The sequence below is a fragment of the Lissotriton vulgaris genome, chromosome 3_1, assembly GCF_964263255.1.
Source record: "Lissotriton vulgaris chromosome 3_1, aLisVul1.2, whole genome shotgun sequence".
Taxonomy (NCBI): Eukaryota; Metazoa; Chordata; class Amphibia; order Caudata; family Salamandridae; genus Lissotriton; species Lissotriton vulgaris.
In genome coordinates this window covers 1368782597-1368810052 of record NC_141689.1, presented here as the reverse complement: position 1 = coordinate 1368810052, position 27456 = coordinate 1368782597, and the positions used below count along the sequence as shown (strand labels likewise).

General features: G+C 50.3%; 1 protein-coding gene across 1 annotated transcript in view; it reads right to left on the bottom strand.

Annotated features, from left to right (window-relative positions):
- The window catches only part of LOC147727913 (coiled-coil domain-containing protein 17-like), a 751707-nt gene that overhangs the window by 277216 nt on the left and 447035 nt on the right, over positions 1-27456 (bottom strand). Inside the window, exon 6 of the mRNA XM_086961839.1 lies at positions 21413-21549. Coding sequence (XP_086817965.1) covers positions 21413-21549 — 137 coding nt within the window. The remainder of the gene's footprint in view (positions 1-21412; positions 21550-27456) is intronic.

Below are 27456 nucleotides of genomic sequence, written 5' to 3'. Positions count from 1 at the left end.
GAATTTGACTCGGTGGCAGGCACATCAAGGCTCCCCCTAGAGAAAGTAGAGGACATCCGGGGGGAAATAAGAAGCATGCGAGGCCGGGACAAAGCCACACTGAGGGAGGTGCAGCAACTGATTGGGAAACTGAATTTCGCCACCAGGGTCATCCCAGCAGGCAAGGTGTTCGCAAGGAGGCTAACAAAACTCACGCGCGGCATCACACACAAACACTACCATGTGCGCCTAGGGGCTGAGGTAAAAAGGGACCTTGAGGTGTGGGATGCCTTCCTAGCGGACTTCAATGGAGTGCTGATCTGGAGGGAGGGGTGGCTGACCTGCAAACAGGTCGAGCTGTACACGGATGCGTCAGGGAGCACAGGGTTTGGGGCACTCTTGAAGGACAAGTGGTGCGCGGGTCAGTGGCCCGACAGCTGGCGCAGACAGGGTGTCACAACGAACATAACATTTTTAGAGCTGTTTCCCATTGTGGTAGCACTAGTGATTTGGAGAAAGGAACTCAAGAACATGAAACTGACCCTGTGGCCTGACAACAAGGGCGTAGTGCAGGCCATCAACAGGGGGTCGGCCAGGTGCCCGGACACACTGAGACTAATGCGCCGTTTGGTTACATTACAGTTGGAGGGCAACATAGACCTACGAGCAAGGCACGTACCAGGGGTGGAGAACGAGCTAGCAGACGCCCTGTCCAGAGGCATGATGAGCAAATTCAGGGAGCTGGCCCCCGGGGCAGACGTGGATATGACGCCTTTCCCACCCCAGCTGTGGAAACTGGCAGGGCAGACCTATCGGAACTGATCACTCAAGCCCTGGACCCTGGGGCTGCAAGGAGATACGCAAAATACGTAGCTACAGTACTCACAGTAGGGGGCATACACTCACTAGCCATACCTAGCGCCACGCACAGGGCGGCAGAACAGTTCATCAGCTGGGCATACAAGAGCGGCAAATCCAGGTCATGGACACAAGCCCACCTTGCAGCCATGTCACACCATGCAAAACTGGAAACAGGGCACAACCCACTGGCATCGCACTACATAAAGATGGCAATGAAGGGGTGGAGAAGGAATGAAGGAAAGAAAGAGGACACAAGGCGCCCGATAGACTTCACCAGATTGGGGGCGCTGCTGCAGGCACTAGACAGAGTGACAGCGGGGGAGTACGAGCGAGTACTATTCAGGGCAGCATTCACCATGGCCTTCTTTGGGGCATTCTGCATCAGCGAACTGGTGGCCCCCGCCAGGGAGGGCCAAGCAGAGCGCTGCCTCTGGGCTAGCGGTGTGACACCAGGTGCCGGGCGAGTAGATCTGGCGCTGCGGCGGTCAAAGACGGACCAGGAGGGAAGGGGGGCCACGGTGACCATACACTGCATCCAGAACAAGGAGAACTGCGCAGTGTGCTGCCTCTTTGCCTTTATGGCAATACGCCCGGCGGGGCATGGCCCCCTGCTTATCCACAGGAATGGGTCATACTTGAGTAAATTCCAGTTTATAGCAGTGATGCGCCAGGCCCTCAGCAGTGCAGGCCTGCTGCCTGGGGCCTTTGGATCACACTCATTCCGATAGGGGCGGCCACGACCGCGGCACAACAGGGGATGCCCGAGGCAAAAATTCAGGCAGTGGGGAGGTGGCGCTCTCGAGCGTATAAATCTTACGTGAGGCCCCAGCTACTGTGACTAAGAGACAAACAGGGTAGGCGTGAGAGTGACCAGTCGCTTTACATTTGCATCAACAGGGAGCAGACCACGCCTCGTGTGGGTGGTGGGCCACTCTTTTATCAAGCAGATGGGCGCGTGGTGGGAGCGCAAGGGGCGACAGCTCAAGGACAGCCACAACACACGTGCATCCGCTGGTTTGGCCAATCGGGCATGCACTGGTTTCAACTCGCAACGGCCTTCAAGAAAATAAGGGAGGGGGCCGGGCGCCACCCAAACGTTCTGATCATCCACCTCGGGGGGAACGACCTGGCCACAATGGGTCGGAGGGCCCTCCTCTTCGGAATACAGAGCGACCTGGTGGAAACAGCCAGGAGGTGCGGGAAAACGGCGATCATTTGGTCTGAAGTGATCAGCAGGCAGGAGTGGCGAGGCGCAGAGTCATATAAAGGCGTTGAAAACTCGAGGAAAAAACTGAACCTCACTGTAAGCAAATTTTGCAGAGCTAACGGCCTGGGCTTCGTCAGGCACGGGTTGATTCACACCGGGCGCCCTGAATACTACGCAACCGACGGGGTGAACCTGTCCGAACAGGGGATGGAGATCTTCTGGAGCAATCTGTGGGGCGCCATGGTGTTAGCAGGTTGCCAATGAATAACGGGACGCAAGGGGGGAGCCGCAGGAAGACGGCAGCCTCCCTGACGGCGTGGCGAAGGGCTGCGCAGAGAACGGTTGGTACGGAGGCACACCGGAGAGCGGTGCGCCAGAATAGGTACACTCACCTTCAGATGCCGCATGGCTGGGTGAGATGGCCTAAGGACAGCGGCTCTGGGATGCCTCACGGCTGGGTGACATGCGACGAAGGGAAGGGGAAGAGGCAGAGACGGCGCTCGCAGCCCAGCCCCCGCCGGATGGCAGGGCACAACAAGGTCCAAAAGGTAGCGAGGCAGCCTAACTCTGGGACAACGAATATCCCCTTCCCACGCTGAGGAAGCGCAAGGAAACCCAACCTACAAAAGAACCGCCCCAAAAGGGGTAAGAGACATTGGCAAGGAAATGTATATGACCTAACATGCAAATGCAAGTAATACCTGTTTCCTTGTAACCCTTAATAAACTGCGGCCAACAAATGACCACCACGAAGAAAGGTGTAGTGGCTTTCTTGGCGGGAAGGGAGGTAGGAAATGTTATGGGTATTTCACGGCGGGAGTGGGGCAGAGTTCGCAGGTTACTGCAGAGGCGGACCCCCGTAGGGGCTAGGGAGCCGTCGCCATAACCACGCGGCGAGCCCCCGAAGAAACAACAAAGGGGGGGGGGGAAGACGGCCCAGAAAGGAAAAGAAATGCGGGAAAACGGGGTCTCCCGAGCAAGCAGGGGACCCCGGAAGGGCCGGGTTAGCCCCCCCCCCCAGTTCCTGGCTTCCGCCGCCACGCGCCGGCCAATGGGGGGGGCTAGCGAGATTCAAACCCCCCAATGGGGGGATTCCCCAGGTGAGGACATACGTGGCGGGGGGCATAAAAACACGCTCCCCCCAGTGATACTCCTATGCACAGGAGCGGGGGGGAGCAGCACGACACGAAGGAATCTTGACCCACCCACCCACACCAAGGGATCAGCATTGTCGCAGGGCTGAAAGAGGGAAGGAGCTTCGCGAAGGGCTGTGCAGAAAACGGTTGGTACGGAGGCACACCGGAGAGCGGTGCGCCAGAATAGGTACACTCACCTTCAGATACCGCACGGCTGGGTGAGATGGCCTAAGGAGAGCGGCTCTGGGATGCCTCACGGCTGGGTGACATGCGACGAAGGGAAGGGGAAGAGGCAGAGACGGCGCTCGCAGCCCAGCCCCTGCCGGATGGCAGGGCACAACAAGGTCCGAAAGGTAGCGAGGCAGCCTAACTCTGGGACAACGAATAACCCCTTCCCACGCTGAGGAAGTGCAAGGAAACCCAACCTACAAAAGAACCGCCCCAAAAGGGGTAAGAGACATTGGCAAGGAAATGTATATGACCTAACATGCAAATGCAAGTAATACCTGTTTCCTTGTAACCCTTAATAAACTGCGGCCAACAAATGACCACCACGAAGGAAGGTGTAGTGGCTTTCTTGGCGGGAAGGGAGGTAGGAAATGTTATGGGTATTTCACGGCGGGAGTGGGTCAGAGTTCGCAGGTTATTTCATTTCTAGTGATTTAGTGTGCTTTCACCATGCAGTACTTTTTAAACATTGAGTACACGCACACATAGGCAGTGACAATATTGCAGGAGTCTGCTTTTCTTACTTCAAGGTAATCAGGGATTCTTTTGATGTTGCACAAAGTTTAATTTTATCCTGGAAATGTCTTCACTTTTTATTGTCATTACTTTTTAGTGCGCCTACTTGAACTCACACGACATAGTGCTTTAACACGCTTTGAACTTAACGCGCTTTCAACTTTAACGCGGTCGGCGAATATTTGCAAGTATCGGTTTGAGTCCAGCGGTGAATAATTTTGCACATGAGAGTATTTGTACACATCGGATCATCTCGAGTTCACTACTTAACACGTCACTGCGCAAGGACACGCTTTTCTTTCTATCACTCGTTTTAGGTATGCTATGTCTAATCCCATACATGAGTGCATTTCTAGGTGGCTTTTATTTTCCGTTCAAGGGGAGAGGGAGCGTGAGCAGTAAGCATCACCCCAGGGGCTTCACAATGTTGCACTGGGCCGGAAGACCTCCAGAGCACATATATTTGCACTGTTAGTGTTTCTTGGGAAGGACTCAGGTGTTAATGCGCAATAACAGTTGTTGTATTGCATGTGTGACGGCGCTATCAGCCAGCACAGTTTTTTCCTGCCTAATTCAGGTTGCAATCTTTAGTTCCAATTTTAACGTTGCAAAGTATGGGCCAGAAATGTGATGCAGTGGTTATGCTTTGTCATGAAATGAAGCCATGTTGTTTTTTCTCTCTACATAAAATATTGTCTTTCACACTCAAATCACACCGTGTAACTGTAACCAAACTCGCATGCATGTCTTCCTTCACTGGCGGTAATAATGCGGGGCTTTTTGTTCATCAGAAACAGTATTCACAGGAGTCACTGACAAGTTCAAAAGTATTTAATGGTGTGGTGATTACTGTCGTCTAGGAATGTCATTGTGCTAAAAGTACATTTGAGCTAAGGTACGTTGCATTAATGTAAACACAGAGTCCTTACCAAGGGTCTTGAGGGCATTTGATATGTTTTCGGGCATGACTTTCAGATTCCCCAAGAACACACAGTTATTACTAGATGCCAGACTGTCGCCCACTTTTGCACCCCCTGTGAATGTTCTGACACTGAGCGAGCTGGCAGTGTTTCAGGACGAAGGCCTCCAACTAAGGCCATCAACAGGGCTTTCTTGGTGGCTCCCAGTTTCTCCTTCACACTTAATATTTCAGAATGCATTGTACCCATTGTAGAGGACAGAAAGCTAATGAAGGTGCAAGACGCAAGGCATTAATTACATGACACAGTTAAGGCAGTAGATTTTCTCTTACCCACGGTCATCGGTGAGGAATGCAATACTATCCTTCACAGTGAGATGGGCAGTTGCAAGGTGAATGGCTAAGAGAGGAAGCCCTGCCCAGCTCTTGGCCCGTTTGCGCCCGAGCTATACCCGGGAATGTCCTATGCAGCGGGGAAGCGAGGTTTATGTAGCGCCCACCAGCGCACTTAGGATAGGCCCTGCCATGCAGTTGCAGGGGTGCTCTGGGGCTTTGAGTCCTCCCGCTGGTTTCCAAAATGAAGTGGGGAATTGATGCGGCTTACGTAGCGCCCACCGGCAAGTTCAAGTCAGGCAGGCACTGCCTTTTTTGGAGTTGGGTGCTATGGGCCTTTGAAACCTGCCCTGCTGGCCTCCGAAATGCGGCCTGTGCCACAGAAAACGGATGCGGATTACCTAACGCCCATTAGCACGTTCAGGTTAGGGCCTGGCTCTGAGGCGCAGGGCGCTATGGGGCTTCAAGTCCTGCGCCTCTGGCCTCTGAAATACGTCCCTCGCCGTGGAGAAGTGTTGTGGCTTATGATGAAGCGTTCAATGACGCATTGAGGTTAGGCCCCACCTTTCAGGAGCAGTGTGCTCCTGGGTTTCGAATCCAGACGCGCTGGCCTCTGAAATATGTCCCACGCCGTGGAGAAGTGTTGTGGCTTATGATGAAGCGTTCAATGACGCATTGAGGTTAGGCCCCACCTTTCAGGAGCAGTGTGTGTTGTGTCGCGTGATGAGGGACAGGATGGCCCTAGGGAGATCTTGCTGGGACCTACACTCAGGGGCATCTAATCCTGACTAGGCCTTACACGTGGCCCTAGAATAAACTCAGCCGGACACTGGGAATAAGTTTGCTTGCTCGGTCGGCGCGTATCTCTCTGAACGCCCTCGCACGTGCTCGACCTCTTTTTATTATAGGGCGGTCACATGACCGACACGTCCAGCCCTCGGGACATCGGGGGCGGACCTTCAGGAACATAACATTCCTCCTAAAATAAGGAAAAACCAAAACGACTGCAAACATTAAGAACATAATTCAACCATAACTTTTATCACTCGGGAACATTAGGACCGAGTCCTTCAGCGTCCTTTAGATGCCAGTGCATTCAGTTCAAACATCACGTGCATATATGTAAATGGGAACAGTCTTACGTAAAGTAATCTCTCAGCCAGCCTGAGGGGGTGGGATTGTCACGTAGCTGGCGTTGGGACCCCCGATGAGTCATCAGTTCCGTTCCAACCTCCACTTCGTGTCTTGGCGCCTCTCTGTCGACCCCCTCCGGATCTGGGGCCTCATCCAGGGCCTCCGCGTCACCTCCCACTTCTTCGCTAGAAACCTGATGCTCGTTACTCGGCCTGACCTCGTGCTGAGATGTTGATTCACCAGTCGGCAATATAGTTGCAGTTTCGGTTTGTTCGCCGCCTTGCTGGCGCCTTGGCTCACTGCTCGAAGGATGATACAGTTTGAAATGAGACACATTGCGAGTCACCCTGTCTCGTCCTCGAGTGGCTGTGATGCGGGTGCCTTTTACCCCAATGACTCGCCATGGCCGTTTCTCGTAATTGAGTTTGAATTTGCCACCAGTTGCACGATTCCTGATAAGCACTAGGTCGCCTCTTTTGAAGTGGGGGGCCACCGCCCGGCGTTTCTTACTGATCTTGTCACATGCAGAATTTCTTTTCTTCTCCACTGCGTGTTCATCTATCATTTCAGGTGCCCACTGAGGGTGATGGGGGATGGAGTCAGTTATTACCCTTCCTAGGAGGAGATGTGCGGGAGCTACCCCCGTTGTGGAGTGCGGGGTCTGGCGGTAACTTCGGAGGAACGTGAAAATGGCCATTTCCACTGACTGCCCCTTGTCATGCGCAATGCGGATGACCTTGTTCAAAGTCCTCATGAATCTCTCGGCCTCCCCGTTGGCTTGAGGCCACCTCGGTGTGATGCGCCTGTGACGCGTTCCCAGAGACGAGAGGTATTCAGCAAAGTCTTGACCCTGAAATGGCGGTCCATTGTCTGTTCTGATTTCCCTCATGGCTCCATGAGTGGCAATGATTTTTTCTATTTTGGGGATAACACAGTCTGCACTGGTGCTGGTGACAATTTCGACCTCAGGATATTTGGAGTGGTCGTCTATCATCACCAGCGTGTGTCTGCCATCCGGAAGGCTACCAAAATCCATGCTGACTCTCTCCCAGGGACCTCGTGGCCTGGGTTCCACAATGATGGGGGCCTCACGGGGGCTGTCGCCCGTGACTTGACAGGCCGTGCACGTTCGCACCACGCTCTCCACCATGTCATCCATGAGCGGGAACCATACCTTTGTCCGCAGCCGGGCCTTCGTCTTGACCATCCCCTGGTGCCCTACGTGTGCCAGTTGAACCACTCGTCCTGTCAAGGCCGTCGGGATTACCAGGCGATGCCCTCGCAGAAGGCACCCCGCCGCGTCTTCATTTAGTTCAGCCCTCACGTGGTACAGACTGTCCATGATTTTCTGGGCCTCTGGTGTGAGTGCTTTCCAGCTCTCCTTGGCTTTCTGCCAGTTGGCCATTCGGAGCAGATCCTTGGCCCGCTGTATGCAGGCATCCTGAGCCGTGATGCTTACAACCTCTTCCATGGGGCGCGGGCATGATCTGGCCATGACCCACTGTACATAGGCCTCCGTCTCCTCTGCCTCATCCATCTCCTCCGGGGTTGCCGGCCTAGGGTGTCGTGATAGGTAGTCTGCAGGATTCCTTGCCCCTGGCTGGTACACGATGGCGCAGTTGTATTCTTGCAGTTGCAAGATCCACTTTTCGATTCTAGGGGGTGGCTTGGAGGAGGTGCCTGAAAACAGAGCCAGCAGCGGCTTGTGGTCCATCACTACTGTGAAAGGCTTGCCATATACGTACAAATGGAAGTGCCGACATCCCCAATGTATTGCGATGGCCTCCTTCTCGATTTGGGAATATCTTTGTTCTGTGTCCGTAAGGGACCGGCTGGCAAAAGCAACAGGGGCCCAGTCTACTTCATCTCGAGCTCTCTGCATCAGAACGGCCCCCAGTCCCGCCGGTCCGGCATCTACTGCAATGAGAGTGGAGTGTCTTGGGTCAAAGAATGCCAACGTGGTGTTGCTGGAAAGTGCGCTCTTAATGTCTTGAAATGCCCTTTCCTGCTCAGGTCCCCAGTTCCATGGGGTGGAGTCTTTGGTTAGTTCGCGCAGAGGGAGGGTCAGGTTAGCTAAGTCCCTTATGAAGCGGCCACAGTAATTTACCATCCCGAGAAAGCTTCGGACCTCCGTGACAGTGGTAGGCGGGGGTGCGTCCTTGATGTCTTTAACCTTATCGGGATCAGGGTTGACGCCATCGGCTAAGAACACATACCCAAAGAACCCTAGTTTGGTCTGAAGAAATTCGCATTTGTCTCGGTGCAGAGTGAGTCCAGCACTGCGGAGCCTGCGGAACACCTGCGCCAGGCGTTGGTTGTGTTCAGGGATTGTTCTCGCATGCACCATGATGTCATCACTGACATTGATCACCCCCGGTATGCCAGAAATTAGTTCCTGGATAACATTCTGGAAGACCTCGGCAGCGCTGGATATCCCAAAACTCAACCTGGTGTACCTGCGCAGTCAGATGTGGGTGGAGAACGTCGTGATGTTCCGGGACTCTTTGTCCAGTACAAGTTGATGGTACCCCGCCCGGAGATCCAACTTGGAGAACCACCTGGCCCCGGCCATCTCTCCGATTAGGTCGTCGATCGTGGGGGTGATGTGTCGTTCCCTTTTGATGGCCGCATTGGGTAGGCGCATGTCCACGCAAATCCGGACCGCTCCAGGCTGCTTTGGTTTCCTTGTGACCACGATGGGTGATACCCAGGGGGTGGGGCCGGACACCTTCTCAATTATCCCCGCTGCTTCCAGCTTCTGTAGTTCTTCCTCGACCAGTGGTCTCAAATGGAACGCAACGCGACGGTGTCGCAGGGCCACCGGTTGAACAGTGGGGTCCACATGCAGGTGTATTTCCCGACCCTTGAAACAGCCAATCCCTTCAAATAGGTCAGAAAAGTCTGCAATCAGTTGCTGCACCGATTCCTCATGCACCCCAAACGCAAATGAGACCACCCCCAAGTCCTCTGCCGTCCGGCAACTCAGGAGCATGCCTTGACCTTCTTCCGACACGAAGATGTTGGCTCGCGTGATTTTGTCTCCGTGTCGGACCGCTGCTTTAAACTTTCCCCGGATGCGGAGGGGAACGTCCTGACCGTAGGCAAAGACAGTGATCGGGGTGGAGCGGAGGCTGGGAGGAGTAGCCATGTCTCCGTAGAGGGATGCACTCATGAGATTTATCGAGGCGCCCGTGTCCACGGTCGCCATGATGTCCTGATCAGCCACTTGTATGGCGCACTGTGGTAGTGTCCTGGTGCGTCTGGTGGCCGTGCCTATCATGTGCACCTTGTGTACGGATCGCTCCTCCTCGTCGTCGTCCATATCACTGTTGCTGGGTCCTCCTTCCGCGCCTTCGGGCTCCGCCACTGTATGTATTGTCTGGCGGGGCTTGCTGAACTTTCTGGACCGGCACACTTTTTCAAAGTGATTCATTTTTCCACAACCGGAGCATATCTTGCCCCGTGCTGGGCATTCTGGCGCCGGATGTCTTGGGCCTCCACAGTAACCACATGACTGCGCCGAAGCTCCGCCCTGCGGAGTTGTTGTTCGCTTTGCCCATTTGGGCTGTGGGCGGACTTGTAGTCTATTAACCGGCTCCATTTTCACGTTGGCTTGTAGAGCTGCTTCCATGTGGGCTGCCCTGGCCTTGGACAGCTCCTTTGTGCGGCCCAGCGTGAGAATGTCTGGGAGAGGTTTCCCCGACTCCTCCAGTATTCTCTCGCGTAGTTTAGCAGAGGCGCATCCCTGTATTATCTGGCCTCTGATCTCTTCCGTGACGTCCTGAAATCCACACGTTAGTGCTAGTTTCTTTAGCCTGGAGTGGTAGGCGTCCAGCGATTCCTCTGGCAGTTGTCGCGCTTGTCGAAAAATGAATCGTTCATAGTCTTGGTTGGCCATTGGTTCGAAGTGCGCATTGAGTGCATTGATTAGTGTGTGATGGGTCTTAGGAGTTGCCTCCGTGAGGGTGCGGGCAATAGAGTGGATATCCTTGCCACCAAGATGGAGAATCATGGCACGCTTCTGTTCCTTATGGACCTTGGTGGCCTCGAAGAATATGAAGAGCCTGTCCACCCATTCCTTCCACTTCGGTGCGAGAGTGGAAGGCGCACCCTCCACCACAAACGGTTCAATGGGCGGAATATTCGCCATCGCCGTGGACGCTCAGGAGGATGTCCGTGGGCAGCCCGGGGTCCGCCGGGGGAGCACCTCGCGCGACCAATCAGACTCCTGTGCGCCGCAGGAAGGTGCAAGCCAGCGCCGCTCACCTGTCGAGAGCCAGGGATCAGAGTCGTTCCTCCAGGCGAGCAGAGCGGGGGGGTGTATGTTGGCAAGGCACGAGCACCGCAGGCACGTGGGAGCGCCCGCAGCCGCCTCACCCCAAGAGGGACACACACCCACGTCCCGAGCGAGGGATCGACAACCACCCTCGTCGCCAATTGTTGTGTCGCGTGATGAGGGACAGGATGGCCCTAGGGAGATCTTGCTGGGACCTACACTCAGGGGCATCTAATCCTGACTAGGCCTTACACGTGGCCCTAGAATAAACTCAGCCGGACACTGGGAATAAGTTTGCTTGCTCGGTCGGCGCGTATCTCTCTGAACGCCCTCGCATGTGCTCGCCCTCTTTTTATTATAGGGCGGTCACATGACCGACACGTCCAGCCCTCGGGACATCGGGGGCGGACCTTCAGGAACATAACAGTGTGCTCCTGGGTTTCGAATCCAGACCCGCTGGCCTCTGAAATGGTTGTATGACTATCTATCGCAAGTAATCCCTTCGCGGTTGTTTGCATCGCGGGAAAAACATCGCAGAAGACATTACATCGGCCATTTTTTGATCGCGCGTCGTTACAACGCAACTGCGGGCACAGCCTTGGATAGCCTGTCCTATCGGCGACATGACATCGCGCGACTTAACAACGCGATGTTTTACATCGCCAATGGGTTGGTGGGGGGGGTGGGGGGGGGGTATATATTGTGTTGCACACAGTGTGTTAATCTCTTTGTCCCTGTGCCGGTACCGTGTGGACTGCCTCCTGTAATCGGTAAGTGTTCCCCTCATTCTCCGTGCCTGCCTTCGGCCCTATCTTAAAAACTAAAGTTCCTGGCACGTGCAGCTGGTGCAGAATATTAACTCTTGGCAGGAATGGGGGAAACGCGATGCGTTGCAATGATTTACTTACTCAGTATCTCCTAGCTCTTCCCTTAGAGAAATACGCTGTAATTTGATGTGTGGTTTGTCTTGCTACTTGGCACCTTGGCATTAAGATCTACGGCTATATCTGGCACCTTTCATGTTCCCGTAAAGCCGCAAAATAATTGCCTTTAATTTTACACTTAATTTTAGTGTAGCGCACACTGCTCACCTTGTTAGCCGTTTCGGAAAACATGCAAAGCTTGTCTTTATCCACGTAAATGCTAATGTAACTAAAATCGGTCGAGGAATAAACGCGCATTTTCAACAGTCAGGCATTTGCCTCTCCCTGAACTTCTCATTGAAATACATTACCCTCCAGTCACAAAATTTGAGTTTTCAGACCTCCCAACGGTTAGTGTCGGCCATTGAAGCAAATTAGTGTGCAACCACTTTACATAATGGATAGCGTGGGATGTGTGCACTATCTGCCGCCGTTTTTTTCTTGCCTCTGCACAATGTTTTCCTCGTTGTTGTGTGCCCTCCTGCCCTATGTTTCCCTCTTTTATGCGTGCCCTAATGCCCTGTGTGTTTTTTGTGCCCCTTTGCCCTATGTTTCCCTCGTTTTTGAGTTCTGAGGCATCGTTCGGTAAGCTGGCCGGCCTGTGGGGTACCACTATTGGGTTATGTTTTTGAATAAATATCCTTGCTACATTATTGTGGCTCCAGATTTCCTTCGCAACAAAGTTGTGCCGACTGGAGGCTGGGATGTCTGCAGGACGCAACACAACTGATGGTTACACAAACCCACTTATCGTACAAAGAAAGCAGGCTTGTGGGAGAGACAGGTTACCATGTGAGAAACTGTGCCACACCAACGAACAAATGGTAGAAAAAAACATTTATGGGCCAGGAAGGAATGCAGCATTAGAGAGACAGGGTACTGTGTGAAGAACTATACCACATTTCAACCCAGTATTGACTGTTAGGACGAACTGATAGATTACCCTGCCTCCGAGTGCATCCAGTTTTACTGTTGTTGCGTGTTATGAAGAAATAATGCATTTTGTGCTTGTGTCTTGAGCATGCAGCTCTTCAAACATGAAAGGTTCTGCAGCTGTAATTAAATTGTTCCCCCCTTTTTTTGGTGCCTTTCCCTTAGTTCACGTGCCCTCTGCCCCCCGTGTTTTTCGTGTCCTTCTGCTGTCTGTTCCCCTCGTTTTTGGTGTCCGCTGTCTGCCTCGTTTTTGGTGGCCTTTTGCCCTCAGTTTCAATCGTTGCACCCTCTGTTTCCCTCGTTTTGGGTGGTCTTATGCCCTCTGTTTAAATCGTTGCACCCTCTGTTTCCCTCGTTTTGGGTGGTCTTATGCCCTCTGTTTAAATCGTTCCCCCTTTTTTTTTGTGCCTTTCCCTTGGTTCTCGTGCCCTCTGCCCCCCGTGTTTTACGTGTCCTTCTGCTGTCTGTTTTTGGTGGCCTTTTGCCCTCAGTTTCAATCGTTATGCCCTCTGGTCAGCAAACTATCCCTCCCCACCAGCCCTGAGCTTACAGTTATCTCTATATACAGAAAAGGTGGTCGGAGGGGGATGCAGTGGGTGGATGGATGCATGGTGGATGGATGTATGCATGATGCATGGATAGATGGGTGCATGGATGGATGCATGGGTGGGTGCATGGATGGGTGGATGGATGGATGCATGAATGGGTGTATGGATGGATGCATGGGTGGGTGCATGGATGGGTGGATGGATGGATGCATGAATGGGTGTATGGATGGGTGCATGGATGGGTGGGTGAATGCATGGCGGATGGATGGATGGATGCATGGGTGTATGGGGTGTGAGTGAGTGCACATAGAAGATGCGCTCCGTGTCTATGATCAAAGCGGTCTACAAAAACTGCATGTAGGCAGAGGGAGGGATTGCGCAGGCGGAGGGGAGATGGTGCAGGCAGAGGGAGGGATGGTGCAGGCAGAGGGAGGGATGGTGCAGGCGGAGGGGACATGGTGCAGGCAGAGGGTGAGATGGTCCATCCGGTAAGTTGTGAGGGGGTTACACCATGAGTTACCCGCACCGGGTGACACCAACCCTAGTGCCGCCACTGATTAGAAGCTTCAAAGAAAAGGAAGGACGAAAACGTCACTATAAAATCTGTATGTATTTTATTGGCTTGTAAATATATAAAACAATTAAATTTATTTTGTTAAGGCTATCTTGGACAAGAGGTCACGTTGTTGCCTGCATCACACAACACTCATTTTGGCGTTCAGATTTTTTGGAACCCCAACAGGCAGCAGAAAACAAAGGTAATTAGCCTTACAGTGCCCTTTCTCATGTAATTATCGATTCAGGTATACTCAATTCTTTCCATTTGTGTCTGATTTGCATTTTTTTGCCCTTAGCTTTATAAGACAAGGAAAGCACATCGTTTTGCTTTCACGCTTAAATGAATTACTGACGTTCAGCTGCTTATATTGTATACTTTTTTCTGGCTATTTTCTCTTAGATCATCCCGATTCAGGTGGTCGGCACGTTGTTGCCTGCATCACACAGCACTAACTTTGGAGTTCAAATATCTTGGATCAGCAACAGTCAGCAGAGAAGAAAGGTAATTTCAGGTAACATCTGATGGCGGGATGGATGGGTGGGTGGGATGGATGGATGGATGGATGGATGGATGGGTGGGTGCCTGGATGGATGGGTGGGTGGGATGGGTGGGTGGTCCGATGGGTGGGTGGGTTGGGTGGTCGGATGGATGGGTGGGTGGATGGGTGGGTGTCATGGGTGGATGGCTGGATGGATGAAAGCTAATTTGCCTTACAGCATGCATGCAGTATTTTTTAGACCGCTTTGATCATAGACACGGAGCGCACCTTCTATTCGTAACATGCAGTTTATCTGCCGCGACGTCCGTGGGTGCGTTTGCAATCGTTAGACTAATCTCTATTTTGCCTCTTAAAATAGGCCGTCCCCACCGTGAGGCTTTGTGTGCAACCTATCCAAACACAAAGAAGAACGCCATCCAAAGCGTAAAACAACGATACAGGTACATTAACGCTATTTCCAATGTACTCTTACGACACGAAATAGTGTCTGGGAGCAATGTGCTGCATATTAGCATGGAATTGAGTGTCTTTGCTGTTTGGTGTATTTGGCGTGTAATAATGGCAGGGCAAACTAATTTTTTTGGGTTTTCAGAAACAAATTGCTATGTTTTGTCGAACTTTTGTAGTACAGTACTTATAACATAGAACACCTTTAAACACTTGTAAGTCCAAAAAGTGTTGTTGAAAGACCTAAGTAATAATGCCACCGCTAACTTTTCTTTTTTACTTTATGTTACAGATTTGTAAAGGTCCCGGAGTTGCAAGTCAAGCAAAGATTTTGGGTTTCTACCCTAAGTGCAGCACCATCAGATTAGCACAAAAGGTAAACAAGCATTTGCAATGCAATAGGTCCCGCATTAGGCAAGTTGGCTTTATTTCACCAGGACATGACACAATTGTTAGGTATATTTTTTTTGGTAAATTGTGACATTAATAGTTTTGTCATTTACAATGTTAATACTTGTATTTCTGGGAAATGTGACACCTATAGCCTTTTAAATGCAACATGTTTTGGCTTGACGTCACTTACAAGCCTTGATGTTACAAATTCAAGTTGTTCATAATCACATTTTTATTTAAAAAATTTTTTTTTTTTAAATTTTCAATGGCAATCACGTACACTTTAGTAAGTAATCTTGGGGAGATTATATTTCTTTTTTTTTTTGCGCGCGGGCCTTACATCCTTCTGGGGCTGCTTGGGATGGAGGTGTACTGCTGCGGGCGCAGGGGTGTATTCAGTGCTTTATGCATTTCGTGTCCGGCATTAGGAACAATATGTCTTTCTTATGATTTTTAAAAGGAATGTTTTTGTTTGTTTCCTACTGGAAATCTCTTTCTTACTATTTTTAAATAGCATTTTCTGTTGTCTTCCTACCGCAAATGTCTTTCTTATCATCATTTTTAATATTTTTTTTTTTCCCCGACAGAAAATGTCTGATCCAAAGATGGCGCAATATATCACGTCAAGCAGAGGAAATCGCCTACTGAAACACAGCGGTTATATATATTCCAAGGAGAGAAATTCAGAGCCACGGGGTCATTGGAAGTGTGTGCAATATTACTGAAGGCATTGCAGAGGACGAGCGGTTACTCTGGGTGAGTCTGTTTTAAGGAGCACAGAGCATAACCACTCGGCCTCTGCAACTGCTATTGAAGTTAGAGAATCGATAAATGAGATGAAAATGATTGCATGCAACTCCAAAGACCCGTGTGGTGCCATTTTAAGGGAGGTATCACAACATATTAGTGAACATGTGGCTAGTAGTATGCCTGCCATCCCCAGCTTACGGCGAATGATCCAACGTAAGAAACTCGCGAATCACCCACAAAGTGTGGCACCACAAACTTTTGGGGATATTAAAATGCCTGCTGAACTGTGTGTTACCGTTTCGAAGGAACAGTTTATTCTGTATGACAATGAGAACTGTGAAAAGCGCATTTTAATATTTAGCACCCCCCGCAATCTTAACCGCTTGGAGAACAGTGATGTGTGGATGCTTGATGGGACGTTTAAAAGCACGCCCACCCTTTTCACCCAGATCTACACCATTCACAGGTACGTTAATGACATTGTAGTTCCTTTAGTCTACAGCTTACTACCAGACAAACAATCCTCAACGTATACTGAGTTTTTGTCAGTCGAAAAATCTAAAATCCCAAACAAAAGTCCGAGAAAAGTAATCATGGACTTTGAATTACCCATGATAAATGTTGTAAAGAAATTGTACATGGATACCCAAATACAAGGATGTTTTTTTCACTTTTCTCAGGCTATTTGGCGCAAAATTAAAAAAACATCCCTTATTGAGGATTATGTGTCTGATAGTAAACTGCAGTTTGAGCTTAGAAAACTAGCTGGTCTTTGCTTTGTTCCTCCTGATAGTGTAGATGACTACTACACATCGATTACAGAGTCGGAATATTTTATGGTAAACGAGGACAAATTGGCACCATTATTAAATTATTTTGAAGACACATGGATTGGGCATCTAAGCAGGTCGGGTTGCCGGAGGAAGCCACGTTTTCTTGTGGACTGGTGGAACTGCTACTCCACCTGCTTAGAGGGAGGAGCAAAGACAAACAATGCCCTTGAGGGTTGGCACAACTCTTTAAACAAAAGTATAGGCAAAGCGCACCCGAATTTCTACTGTTTTCTTGAGATTTTAAAAAAGGAGCAAAGTTTCCAGGAAATGCGAATGTCACAGTGTTTAGCAGGTAATCTACATGCACGTGTTTGCCCGCGTTCAAAGGAAATGTCTGTCAGACTTTTGGCAGTATTAAAACTTTTCCCCTTCTCTGTGCCTTCTGACTACCTGTCGTCCATCGCACATGTGCTTAATTCCTTTGGGTAAAGCAAGTTGGCACTTGTATGTGTTGTATTCCATCCTCTGAATCCTTACTGTTGTGCCCCATAATCCTGTCTGTAAATTGTACCCCCTATTTTTCCCATGGAAATGTACTTTATTTTATTCATGTACATACCTAGTAAGTTTGTAAGTATTTTGTATACAAGCAATGTAAACCGAATAAAAATATACCTACGTATTTATTGCGTTGACCAAATAAAAATGTACAAACATGTTTATTGTATTTTACAATTAAATATGTACAAACGTGTTTTTGGTGTTTAACAAATAAAAATGTACAAACGTGATTATTGTGTATTTTTCTATGTGACATTACATATCACCTTGCTTTATGTTGTTGCATGACACCTTGGTGTAATTATTTAGCGGGTAAAGTGCATGACACCCACCCATCCCACCCACCCACCCACCCATCCCACCCACCCATCCATCCATCCATCCATCCACCCATCCCACCCACCCACTCATCCATTAATCCACCATCACCCATACACCCATCCCACCCACCCACCCACATCCACCCATCCCACCCATCCCACCCACCCACCCACTCATCAATTAACCCACCATCACCCATCCACCCATCCCAGCCACCCGCATCCATCCATCCACCCATCCCACCCACCCACCCACTCATCCATTAATCCACCATCACCCATACACCCATCCCACCCACCCACATCCACCCATCCCACCCACCCACATCCACCCATCCCACCCACCCACATCCATCCACCAGGACCCATCCAACCCACCCGCCCATCAATCCCCCAGCACCCACCCATCCAACCATTCATCCATCCATCCACCCATCCCACCCACCCACTCAATCCATCCACCCATCCCACCCACTCATCCATTGACCCACCATCACCCATCCACCCATCCCACCCACCCACTCAATCCATCCACCCATCCCACCCACTCATCCATTGACCCACCATCACCCATCCACCCATCCCACCCACTCACCCAATCCATCCACCCATCCCACCCACCCACTCAATCCATCCACCCATCCCACCCACTCATCCATTAACCCACCATCACCCATCCACCCATCCCACCCACCCACATCCATCCATCCACCCATCCCACCCACCCACCCACTCATCCATTAACCCACCATCACCCATCCACCCATCCCAGCCACCCACATCCATCCATCCACCCATCCCACCCACCCACCCACTCATCCATTAATCCACCATCACCCATACACCCATCCCACCCACCCACATCCACCCATCCCACCCACCCACATCCATCCACCAGGACCCATCCAACCCACCCGCCCATCAATCCCCCAGCACCCACCCATCCAACCATTAATCCACCACATCCATCCATCCACCCATCCCACCCACCCACTCAATCCATCCACCCATCCCACCCACTCATCCATTGACCCACCATCACCCATCCACCCATCCCACCCACCCACTCAATCCATCCACCCATCCCACCCACCCACTCAATCCACCCACCCATCCCACCCACTCATCCATTAACCCACCCACCCACCCACCCACCCACTCATCCATTAACCCACCATCACCCATCCACCCATCCCACCCACCCACTCATCCATTAATCCATTAATCCACCATCACCCATACACCCATCCCACCCACCCACATCCACCCATCCCACCCACCCACATCCATCCACCACACCCACACACATCAATCCACCAGGACCCATCCAACCATCCCACCCACCCACTCAATCCATCCACCCATCCCACCCACTCATCCATTAACCCACCCACCCACCCACTCATCCATTAACCCACCATCACCCATCCACCCATCCCAGCCACCCACATCCATCCATCCACCCATCCCACCCACCCACTCATCCATTAATCCATTAATCCACCATCACCCATACACCCATCCCACCCACCCACATCCACCCATCCCACCCACCCACATCCATCCACCGCACCCACACACATCAATCCACCAGGACCCATCCAACCCACCCGCCCATCAACCCCCCAGCAGCCACCCATCCAACCATTAATCCACCACATCCACCCACCCACTCATCCATTAATCCACCATCACCCATGTACCCATCCAACCCACCCACATCCACCCATCCCACCCACCCACATCCATCCACCGCACCCACACACATCAATCCACCAGGACCCATTCCAACCCACCCGCCCATCCATCCACCCGTATTAAATATGATGCCTGAATAAATATGATGCATTTCTTTGTTTCCAAATACATTTATTTTAATAAAAACAATTTCGATTTTATAAACACAATTGCGAATATGCGCACAATTCCCCAGGACGTATATCATTTTGGTATGAGTGGAGGCTCGAACCTTGTCTGCCAGCACCAAAGTCTGGCAACCGATCCGTCAGACCACATATTTTATTTATTAATTTTTTTATTTATTGACGTATTGTACGTGCCGGTTTGAAACAGATGTTAGTTAGTATCTTGAAAGAAATGACCTGATTTGCGTTGCAGTTCTTTGTTTTCCAAATCAATTGCTTTATTTAAGAAGAGCACCAAAGTCTCTTGTGACGGTATAAACAAGCAGCGATTCTGCTCGCAAAAGTGTCTTCAACAAATAAATATAATGCCACTCAGCATTTACTTTAATAAATACAATTTCCATTTTATAAACACAATTCCGCTGGTCGTATATCATTTTGGTACGAGTGGAGGCTCGAACCTTGTCTGCCAGCACCAAAGTCTGGCAACCGATCCGTCAGACCACATATTTTATTTATTTATTTTTTTATTACAATTATTCTGCTGTCTTCCGATGTAATGTTTCTTAAACAAACAAAAGTGTCTTCAACAAAGATATATTCTGCTCGCAAAAGTGTCTTCCGATGTAATGTACAATTATTCTGCTGTCTTCCGATGTCATGTTTAAAGGCCGGATGTGTTCTTAAACAAACAAAAGTGTCTACAACAAAGAAATATTCTGCTCGCAAAAGTGTCTTCCGATGTAATGTTTAACGATGTAGAATGAAATGCGATGTACTTGCATGCGTTCTGACGGCATGCGATGTGATGTCGCGCACGATGTAACAGCAGCGATGCACTGTCAGCGCGATGCGACATATCCGATGTAAGCGGCGCTTCCCCTCTGAAATATGTCCCACGCCGTGGGTAAGTGATGCGGCTTATGTGGCGCCCAGCTGCGTGTTCGGGTTAGGCCCCTCCTTTCTGGAGCAGGTATTTAATGGGTAGGAAAAATAGCTCACGCCTAGCTGGCCGACTTCTAATCAAGGCCTAACTGCGTCGTGTACGGTTGGTGGAGTGTGGGTTTAGAGTGTGGCCTACGAGGAAAGTATTTTGATGCCCTGAGTGGCATTAAAGGGTATGTTCCCATGCTGCTGCAACACCATCGTGGCTACATTTCAGTGTCATATGTAGCACAGATGTGAAAGGAAGAGCATATAGGTGTTTGCCTATGCTTACCATTCCTACCATCTTTAGATGATTGGGAAGAAGCTATATTAATATTTCCTGAATGTTGCATTGTTTCTTCGTGCTTTGAGCAGCCCAATCATTCAACGTCCCAAAACAGGCCCTTGGTTAGCAACGGTTGCAAGCCTCCCTGTACATTAGGGTACATGTGGCCCTATTAAACTCGGGTGACTGCGTCTCAAGGAACTGGACGGACCTCCTGCTGCACAGTCATTGTGCTTCACTTTCTAATTAACCATTTCTGCAGTCTCAATACTTTTGCATCAATACCGAAATTTAAAATTAATAATGAAAATGTGCATTTATCGCTGATTGGCAGTCTTCGGACAGAAATATTTAAGACCAGCACCCCACCACCTTTACATTGAAAAAAAATAATATTTCAGTCTAAAATTGCTACAAATTCTGGGTGAGCCAAGCATCCTGATGGATGGGGAGCAGAAATCTGCAAAATGTTTCTTGCACTTCGGCCCCAAACTGCTGTTCATGCCTGCTGTACATGCACGAAGTACAAGGGAATCCCAAATTGTGTTCCACTGTAAGCCCAACCAGAACTCGGGTATAAAGCTCTTATCACCCAACGTGCTAATTAAAAAGGAGTCCAAGAAACTTGAGGCAGTTATAACCTCCAGGATAGGCTTATTCCTGGTGGGCGGGTTTGCTGCGGTTCTGGATAGGTGACAGGCCACAACAGTCAAAAGACTTCTATAGGAGAGGGAATGTTGTGGGTGAGTGTGTGGGGATGACCCGAGATGCTGTGAAGGCATTTGACTCCGCGTCGCTGGGTTATATCATGCAATTGTTTTTTTCTGCAAAATAAAATACAATATTCACAATCACATTTTGGCATGTATTGTCCTAAAACTGTACATATCTCTAAAACTAACCACCAAATCAATATAGACATGCACAAGAATATATGGAGTGGAGAAATGTCCAGGTGGAAGGCGCACAATGGCTGTGAACATTGAAGATACAGAGTTAACACAGGGCCCTGAAGTGTTGATGCTTGTATGCCACTTACTTTTGTTTCTTTTTTGCAAATACTTTGTGCGTCTCTCGCGTTGTTCCATTTGCTGGGCCTCGGTCAGGAGGTCTTGGAGGTGAGCCAGGATGACCTGATCGCTCCCACCGTTTTGGAGGTAGGTTACACGCAGAGCACTGTGAAGATAAAGGCATGAGGTAAGTACAAACTAGAAGAACCCCCGAACCTGCACCATTGTTCACCCTTTCTTCTCATCTTCAACTATTTGCCATTCAACTTCGCTTCCCCTCACCTTCCCCTTTGTCACAAGGCCTGCGTTCTCATTTTGACCTACTACTGAAGTCTGTCTATATCACCCATCTGTTACTTGTACGTAATGTGTGTAAATACAAGTCCTCTGTAATGCACGTAATGTAATGCGACGTTCAATATGCGGAACATCATGGCGCTGGAATAGGGTGACCAGAATTTTCAAGCCAAAAACCGGGACATTTCACAAAAATAGAAGAATAACTACTATTTTACTTCAAGCGATGAGAGCGCTCCTCAGCAGAGAATTACAGAACAGGCAGTAAGAACATACATGAAATGCAATGTTTAAGCCAAGTAGCTTGCCTGTTAATTAAATTGCTTTCTTGAAACAACTGCTAAGTATCCCTGCTTTGTAAAACATAAAAAACACCTCCCACCATTTCAGTCGACCCTCTCCAAAAATGGGGACATGAGCTAAATTTCTTGAAATTTGCTGGGACAGCTGGTTAAAAACAGGCACCGTCCTGGCAAAACGGGGATCCTTGGTCACCCTACGCTGGAAGCATTGTTTGGAAGGGCTGGGAGTTAAGGCTCTTAAAACAGTGGAGGTGAGAACTAACGCCAAGGTATTCATTTTACTCTCAAGCGGCCTTCATTTGAGGAAGGCAGAGATAGTATGTGAGTCAAAGAATAACAAGGGAGGTAAATAAGGGCATTTTACATTATAGATATTATTCACGATACGTATTATGAAATATAGCATTGTACATGTAAAAATATGTTTGACAAAGGGAACTGTAAAGCAGCGGGGAGAGTTAAAGTTCAGTGAGTCCAATAGGGAAGGAGGCATGGTTAAGGTATCTCCATAATTTGTGGATTTCATGTCTTTTCAGCTATTGTGGTGCAGCCACTAATACACCCCATCAAGTACACCTCCAAGTACTTTATTTTTCAGGTAATGTGATTGTTTTTTAACATAGGCTTTTTTTTAATGGTGGTTTATATAAAACACATGGTGTCCCAACTGGTATCATTTTGAAGACAATTAGTAGAGATATGAATACAACATTATCCAGAGAGAGACAAGGAGACTCTATTTGGTTGTAGCATGTGTTCATAGCATCATTTATGTAAATTGTTACGGTAAGGGTCGAAACATACAGCAGTTGTATCAGCACTGCAGAAAACAAATTAGAAAATTGAGAAAACAACCCAAATTGTACTAGGAGCTCAAGTGTGTGAGTAAAAACACAGAGGCGACGCAGATGACAATAAGGTCAGCGTGGACGCCGCAAAGTGACTAGTGCATAGAAATGTACAGTGAATAAGGACAAGGTGGTTCCAAATGATTGCCACATCATTCAGTTCCCTCCCATTGCCTATCTCCATTTAGCTTTCACTTTCAGCCTTGGTTCCCTTAGCAACGCCAGACTCGCTTGCAGATCGAACGACTACAAGCATAGAGAGGTACGATTCCTGTTACTCACGAGAGTTTCTCTTCTAATGTAACTGGCCATAGCTGCTTGTCTCTCTCTGGAAAATGTTGTATTCATATCCCTACTAATTGTCTTCAAAATTATACCAGTTGGGACACCATGTGTTTTATATAGTTCTCTACCCCAATCCCAACACGGTTGACGGGTTAATACTCCTGTACTTGAATACACAATCTTTTAATGGTGGAGCAGAGGATGGTAGAGGGCCAGCTCTCAGATCTCTTGTAGATCCTTCATTTCTTTCAGGATGAAGAAGGCTGGAGAAATTGATAGCTGTCACAAACAAGGTTCAATAGCTAGCTGTCCCAGGCCCCATTGTGTGGCAAAAGAGAGAGGGCATAATAGGATGGGGCAGCTGGCCTTAACCCTTCTCCCACCTTGTATCAAGTCAGGCACAGGAGTCTTTCTCACCACCGCCGCCTTTTACAAGGACAGAGATGGTGTGTGTAAGGCACACCTACCTTGTACAGGGTGGGGGTATCTCTGGTAGGTATTTTATTTGTTTCCTCCTGTGCCATTCACAAGAAATGTAATTCCTCGCAATGTTTGTAGGAGATGAAAAAGACGCAGAATGATTTTATGTGTGTTCTCTCCTCCTTGCCCAAAAATGTGCGGTGTTTACGAGCTCTAATCCACCACTTGGCCCAAGAGTGTTGAATGTAGTTACATTCCGGATGGCTCTGCCTCGCCCGAAGGTGGGGAAGTATATCCTTTTACTCACCTACGCCTTTCCTATGGACAGGGGGAGTTGATGTAATATATGGCCTTGTTCAATGGTAGGCGGACACTAAAGGCTTTGAACCTTCACCTTTTTCAAGGCAAGAGTGTATATATGTTTGCCCATGCATGTATTAGCAAAGTGTGAGGCTTGAGTACGTAGCCACACCTGCCGAGGACAAGAGGTGTACATTTGTCCAAACACACTTCGGCGCCCAAGTGTGGGTTGTTGTACATTCTTACCTGCCCCCCTTTTAACAAGCGTTTGCACTGCAATAGGTCTCGCATTTGCGAAAGTTTGAACTGTTGGCATTGTAAATGACAATGCTTTTAATTAAGTGTTGGTTTTTAAAACATAAATAAAAGGCATTGCCATTTACAATGCCAATAGCTTAAACTCTCGGCAATGCGAGACCTATTGCACTGCAAATGCTTTTTTGGGGGGGGGGGGGCTAACCCACCTTTTTATTCCCACGCTTTAAAAAAAAAATGTTGGTGGGAGACCCCCTAAGCCCCCTTTTTTAAATTTTAGTCTTTACCAGCACAAGCCTTTACTACGTATCTCGTAGTAAAGGTATGCGTGGTAAAGGCTTTTGTGGTAACCATGCATGCGTTGTAATCAGTGGTAGAAGTGGGCGGGATCGGAAGGGCACGGCGGGCCCCTACTTTTAAAAATTATTTCAGTCCGTTCCCCTACTTCTTTCTTTCAAACAATCGTTCCGGGACTACTAGAATAGTCCCATTTAAAACCAATAACTTTTTCATTCAGCTTCCATGGGCTGCTCGCACTTCTCTGTTGAATTCCAGAGGCTGCAGCAGCCCCTCCCTGAGCTCTCAGACTGTGGGTAGGCCCATTGTCATTTTGATTGAGGCCATTATGCCCTTTCGAATGACAATGCGCCCGCCCTCTCTGCCTTTAGCATATCGTGCCAATGAGAACAGAGTGAATGATTACAGAGGAGCTTTCCCCAGACAGAGTACTGTGGGGAATTTGCCCCCTTGTGTAATTTGTCAATGTTGTACACAGAGTGAACTGGGCGGGAGCAGTGACAGGACAGAAGAGTGTACAGGAAAGGAGAGGTGATGGGGCAGGTGGGGCAGGAGAGGTGATGGGACAGGAGAGGTGACGGGCTGGAGAAGTGACAGGGGAGGAGAAGTGACAGGGCAGGAGATGTGAATGTCAGGAGAGGTGAGGGGCAGGAGAGGTGACGGGCAGGAGAGGTGACAGGGCAGGACAAGTGACGGGGCAGCAGAAGTGACGGGGCAGGAGAAGTGACGGGGCAGGAGAAGTGACGGGGCAGGAGTAGTGACGGGGCAGGAGCAGTGACGGGGCAGGAGCAGTGACGGGGCAGGAGGAGTGACGGGGCAGAAGGAGTGATCGGGCAGGAGGAGTGATCGGGCAGGAGCGGTGATTAGGCATGAGCAGGAGCGGTAACCGGGCAGGAGCAGTGAACGGATGGGGGCAGTGAACCGATAGGAGCAGTGAACAGGGCAGGAGAAGTGAACGGAACAGGAGAAGTGATGGGACAGGAAAAGTGATGGGACAGGAGTAGTGATCGGGCAGGAGCAGTGAACGGGCAGGAGAGGCAACAGGAAAGGAGTGGTGATCGGGCAGGAGTGGTGACCGGGCAGAAGTGGTGACCAGGCAGGAGAGGTGACCGGGCAGGAGAGTTGACCGGGCGGGGCAGGTGACCGGGCTGGAGTGGTGACGGGGCAGGAGTAATGATGGGGCAGGGGTGGTGATGGGGCAGGATCAGTGATTAGGCATGAGCAGGAGTGGTAACCGGGCAGGAGCAGTGAAAAGACGGGAGCAGTTAACGGGACAGGAGCCGTGAACGGGGCAGGAGCGGTGGACAGGAGAGGTGACAGGGCAGGACCGGAGAGGCGACAGGGCAGGACAGGAGAGGCGACAGGGCAGTAGAGGCGACCGTGCAGGAGTGGTGATGGGGCAGGAGTGGTGACGGGGCAGGAGAGGTGACGGGGCAGAACCAGTGATTAGGCATGAACAGGAGCAGTGACCGGGCAGGAGCGGTGAACAGGGCAGGAGCGGTGAACAGGGCAGGAGCGGTGAACAGGGCAGGCAAAGTGAACAGGGCAGGCAAAGTGAACAGGGCAGGCGAAGTGAACAGAGCAGAGCAGGCGAAGCGACGGGCCAGGAGAAGTGATGGGGCAGGGGAAGGGAGTGGGCAGGGGAATTGACGAGGCAGGAGCATTGATCGTGCATGAGCAGGAGTACTGACAGAACAGGAGCAGTGAAAGGGCAGGAGCTTTGAAAGGGCAGGTGGTTTGAAAGGGCAGGAGTAGTGAAAGGGCAGGAGTAGTGAAAGGGCAGGAGCAGTGAAAGGGCAGGAGCAGTGACGGGGCAGGAGAAGTGACGGGGCAGGAGAAGTGATGGGGCCGGAGAAGTGACGGGGCAGGAGAAGTGAAGGGGCAGGAGAAGTGACGAACCAGGAGAAGTGGTGGGGCAGGAGCGGCAATTAGGCATGAGCAGGAACGGTAACCGGGCAGGAGTGGTGAACAGATAGGAGCAGTGAACGGGGCAGGAGCAGTGAACGGGGCAGGAGCAGTGAACGGGGCAGGAGCAGTGAACGGGGCAGGAGCAGTGAACGGGGCAGGAGCAGCAACAGGGCAGGAGCGGCAACAGGGTAGGAGCGGCGACAAGGCAGGAGAGGCGATGGGCAGGAGTGGTGATGGGGCAGGAGTGGTGATGGGGCAGGAGTGGTGACGGGGCATAAGAGGTGACGGGGCAGAAGCGGTATTTAGGCATGAGCAGGAGCATTGACTGGGCAGGAGCGATGACCAGGTAGGAGTGGTGAACAAGGCAGGAGCGGTGAACAGGGAAGGAGCGGTGAACAGAGCAGGAGCGGTGAACAGGACAGGCCAAGTGAACAGGGCAGGTGAAGTGAACAGGGCAGGTTAAGTGAACAGGGCAGGCGAAGTGAACAGGGCAGGCAAAGTGAACAGGGCAGGCAAAGTGAACAGGGCAGGCAAAGTGAACAGGGCAGGCAAAGTGAACAGGGCAGGCAAAGTGAACAGGGCAGGCAAAGTGAACAGGGCAGGCATAGTGAACAGGGCAGGCGAAGTGAACATGACAGGCGAAGTGAACAGGGCAGGCGAAGTGACGGGCCGGAGAAGGGAGGGGGCAGGAGAAGGGAAGGGGCAGGGGAATTTACAACGCAGGAGTGTTAATCGTGCAGGAGTACTGACTGGACAGGAGCAGTGAAAGGGCAGGAGCAGTTAAAGGGCAGCATCAGTGATGGGCAGGAAAAGTGAAGGGGAAGGAAAAGTGATGGGGCAGGAGACGTGACAGGGCAGGAGAAGTGACTTGTACTTATGTTCCTTGCCTATTTATTTATATACTACTGCATGACATCCACTGATGTGTCTGCAAAGCATACCTGTTGCCCTGAAATTTTATCCTGAATTTTGACCTGCTGTCCTGAATTTTTGCTGTGAATGTTGACCCCTTGTCCTGAACTTTTACACTCACCATCCTGAATTTGCGCCCATGCCAGTTGGCCACCCTACTCTGAGGTGCCCAAGACCTCCTCCCCCTTCCCTTCTATCTAGAAGCCTGCAAAGCAACACTGAAAGAGCCATCAAACAACTGTGAATTAA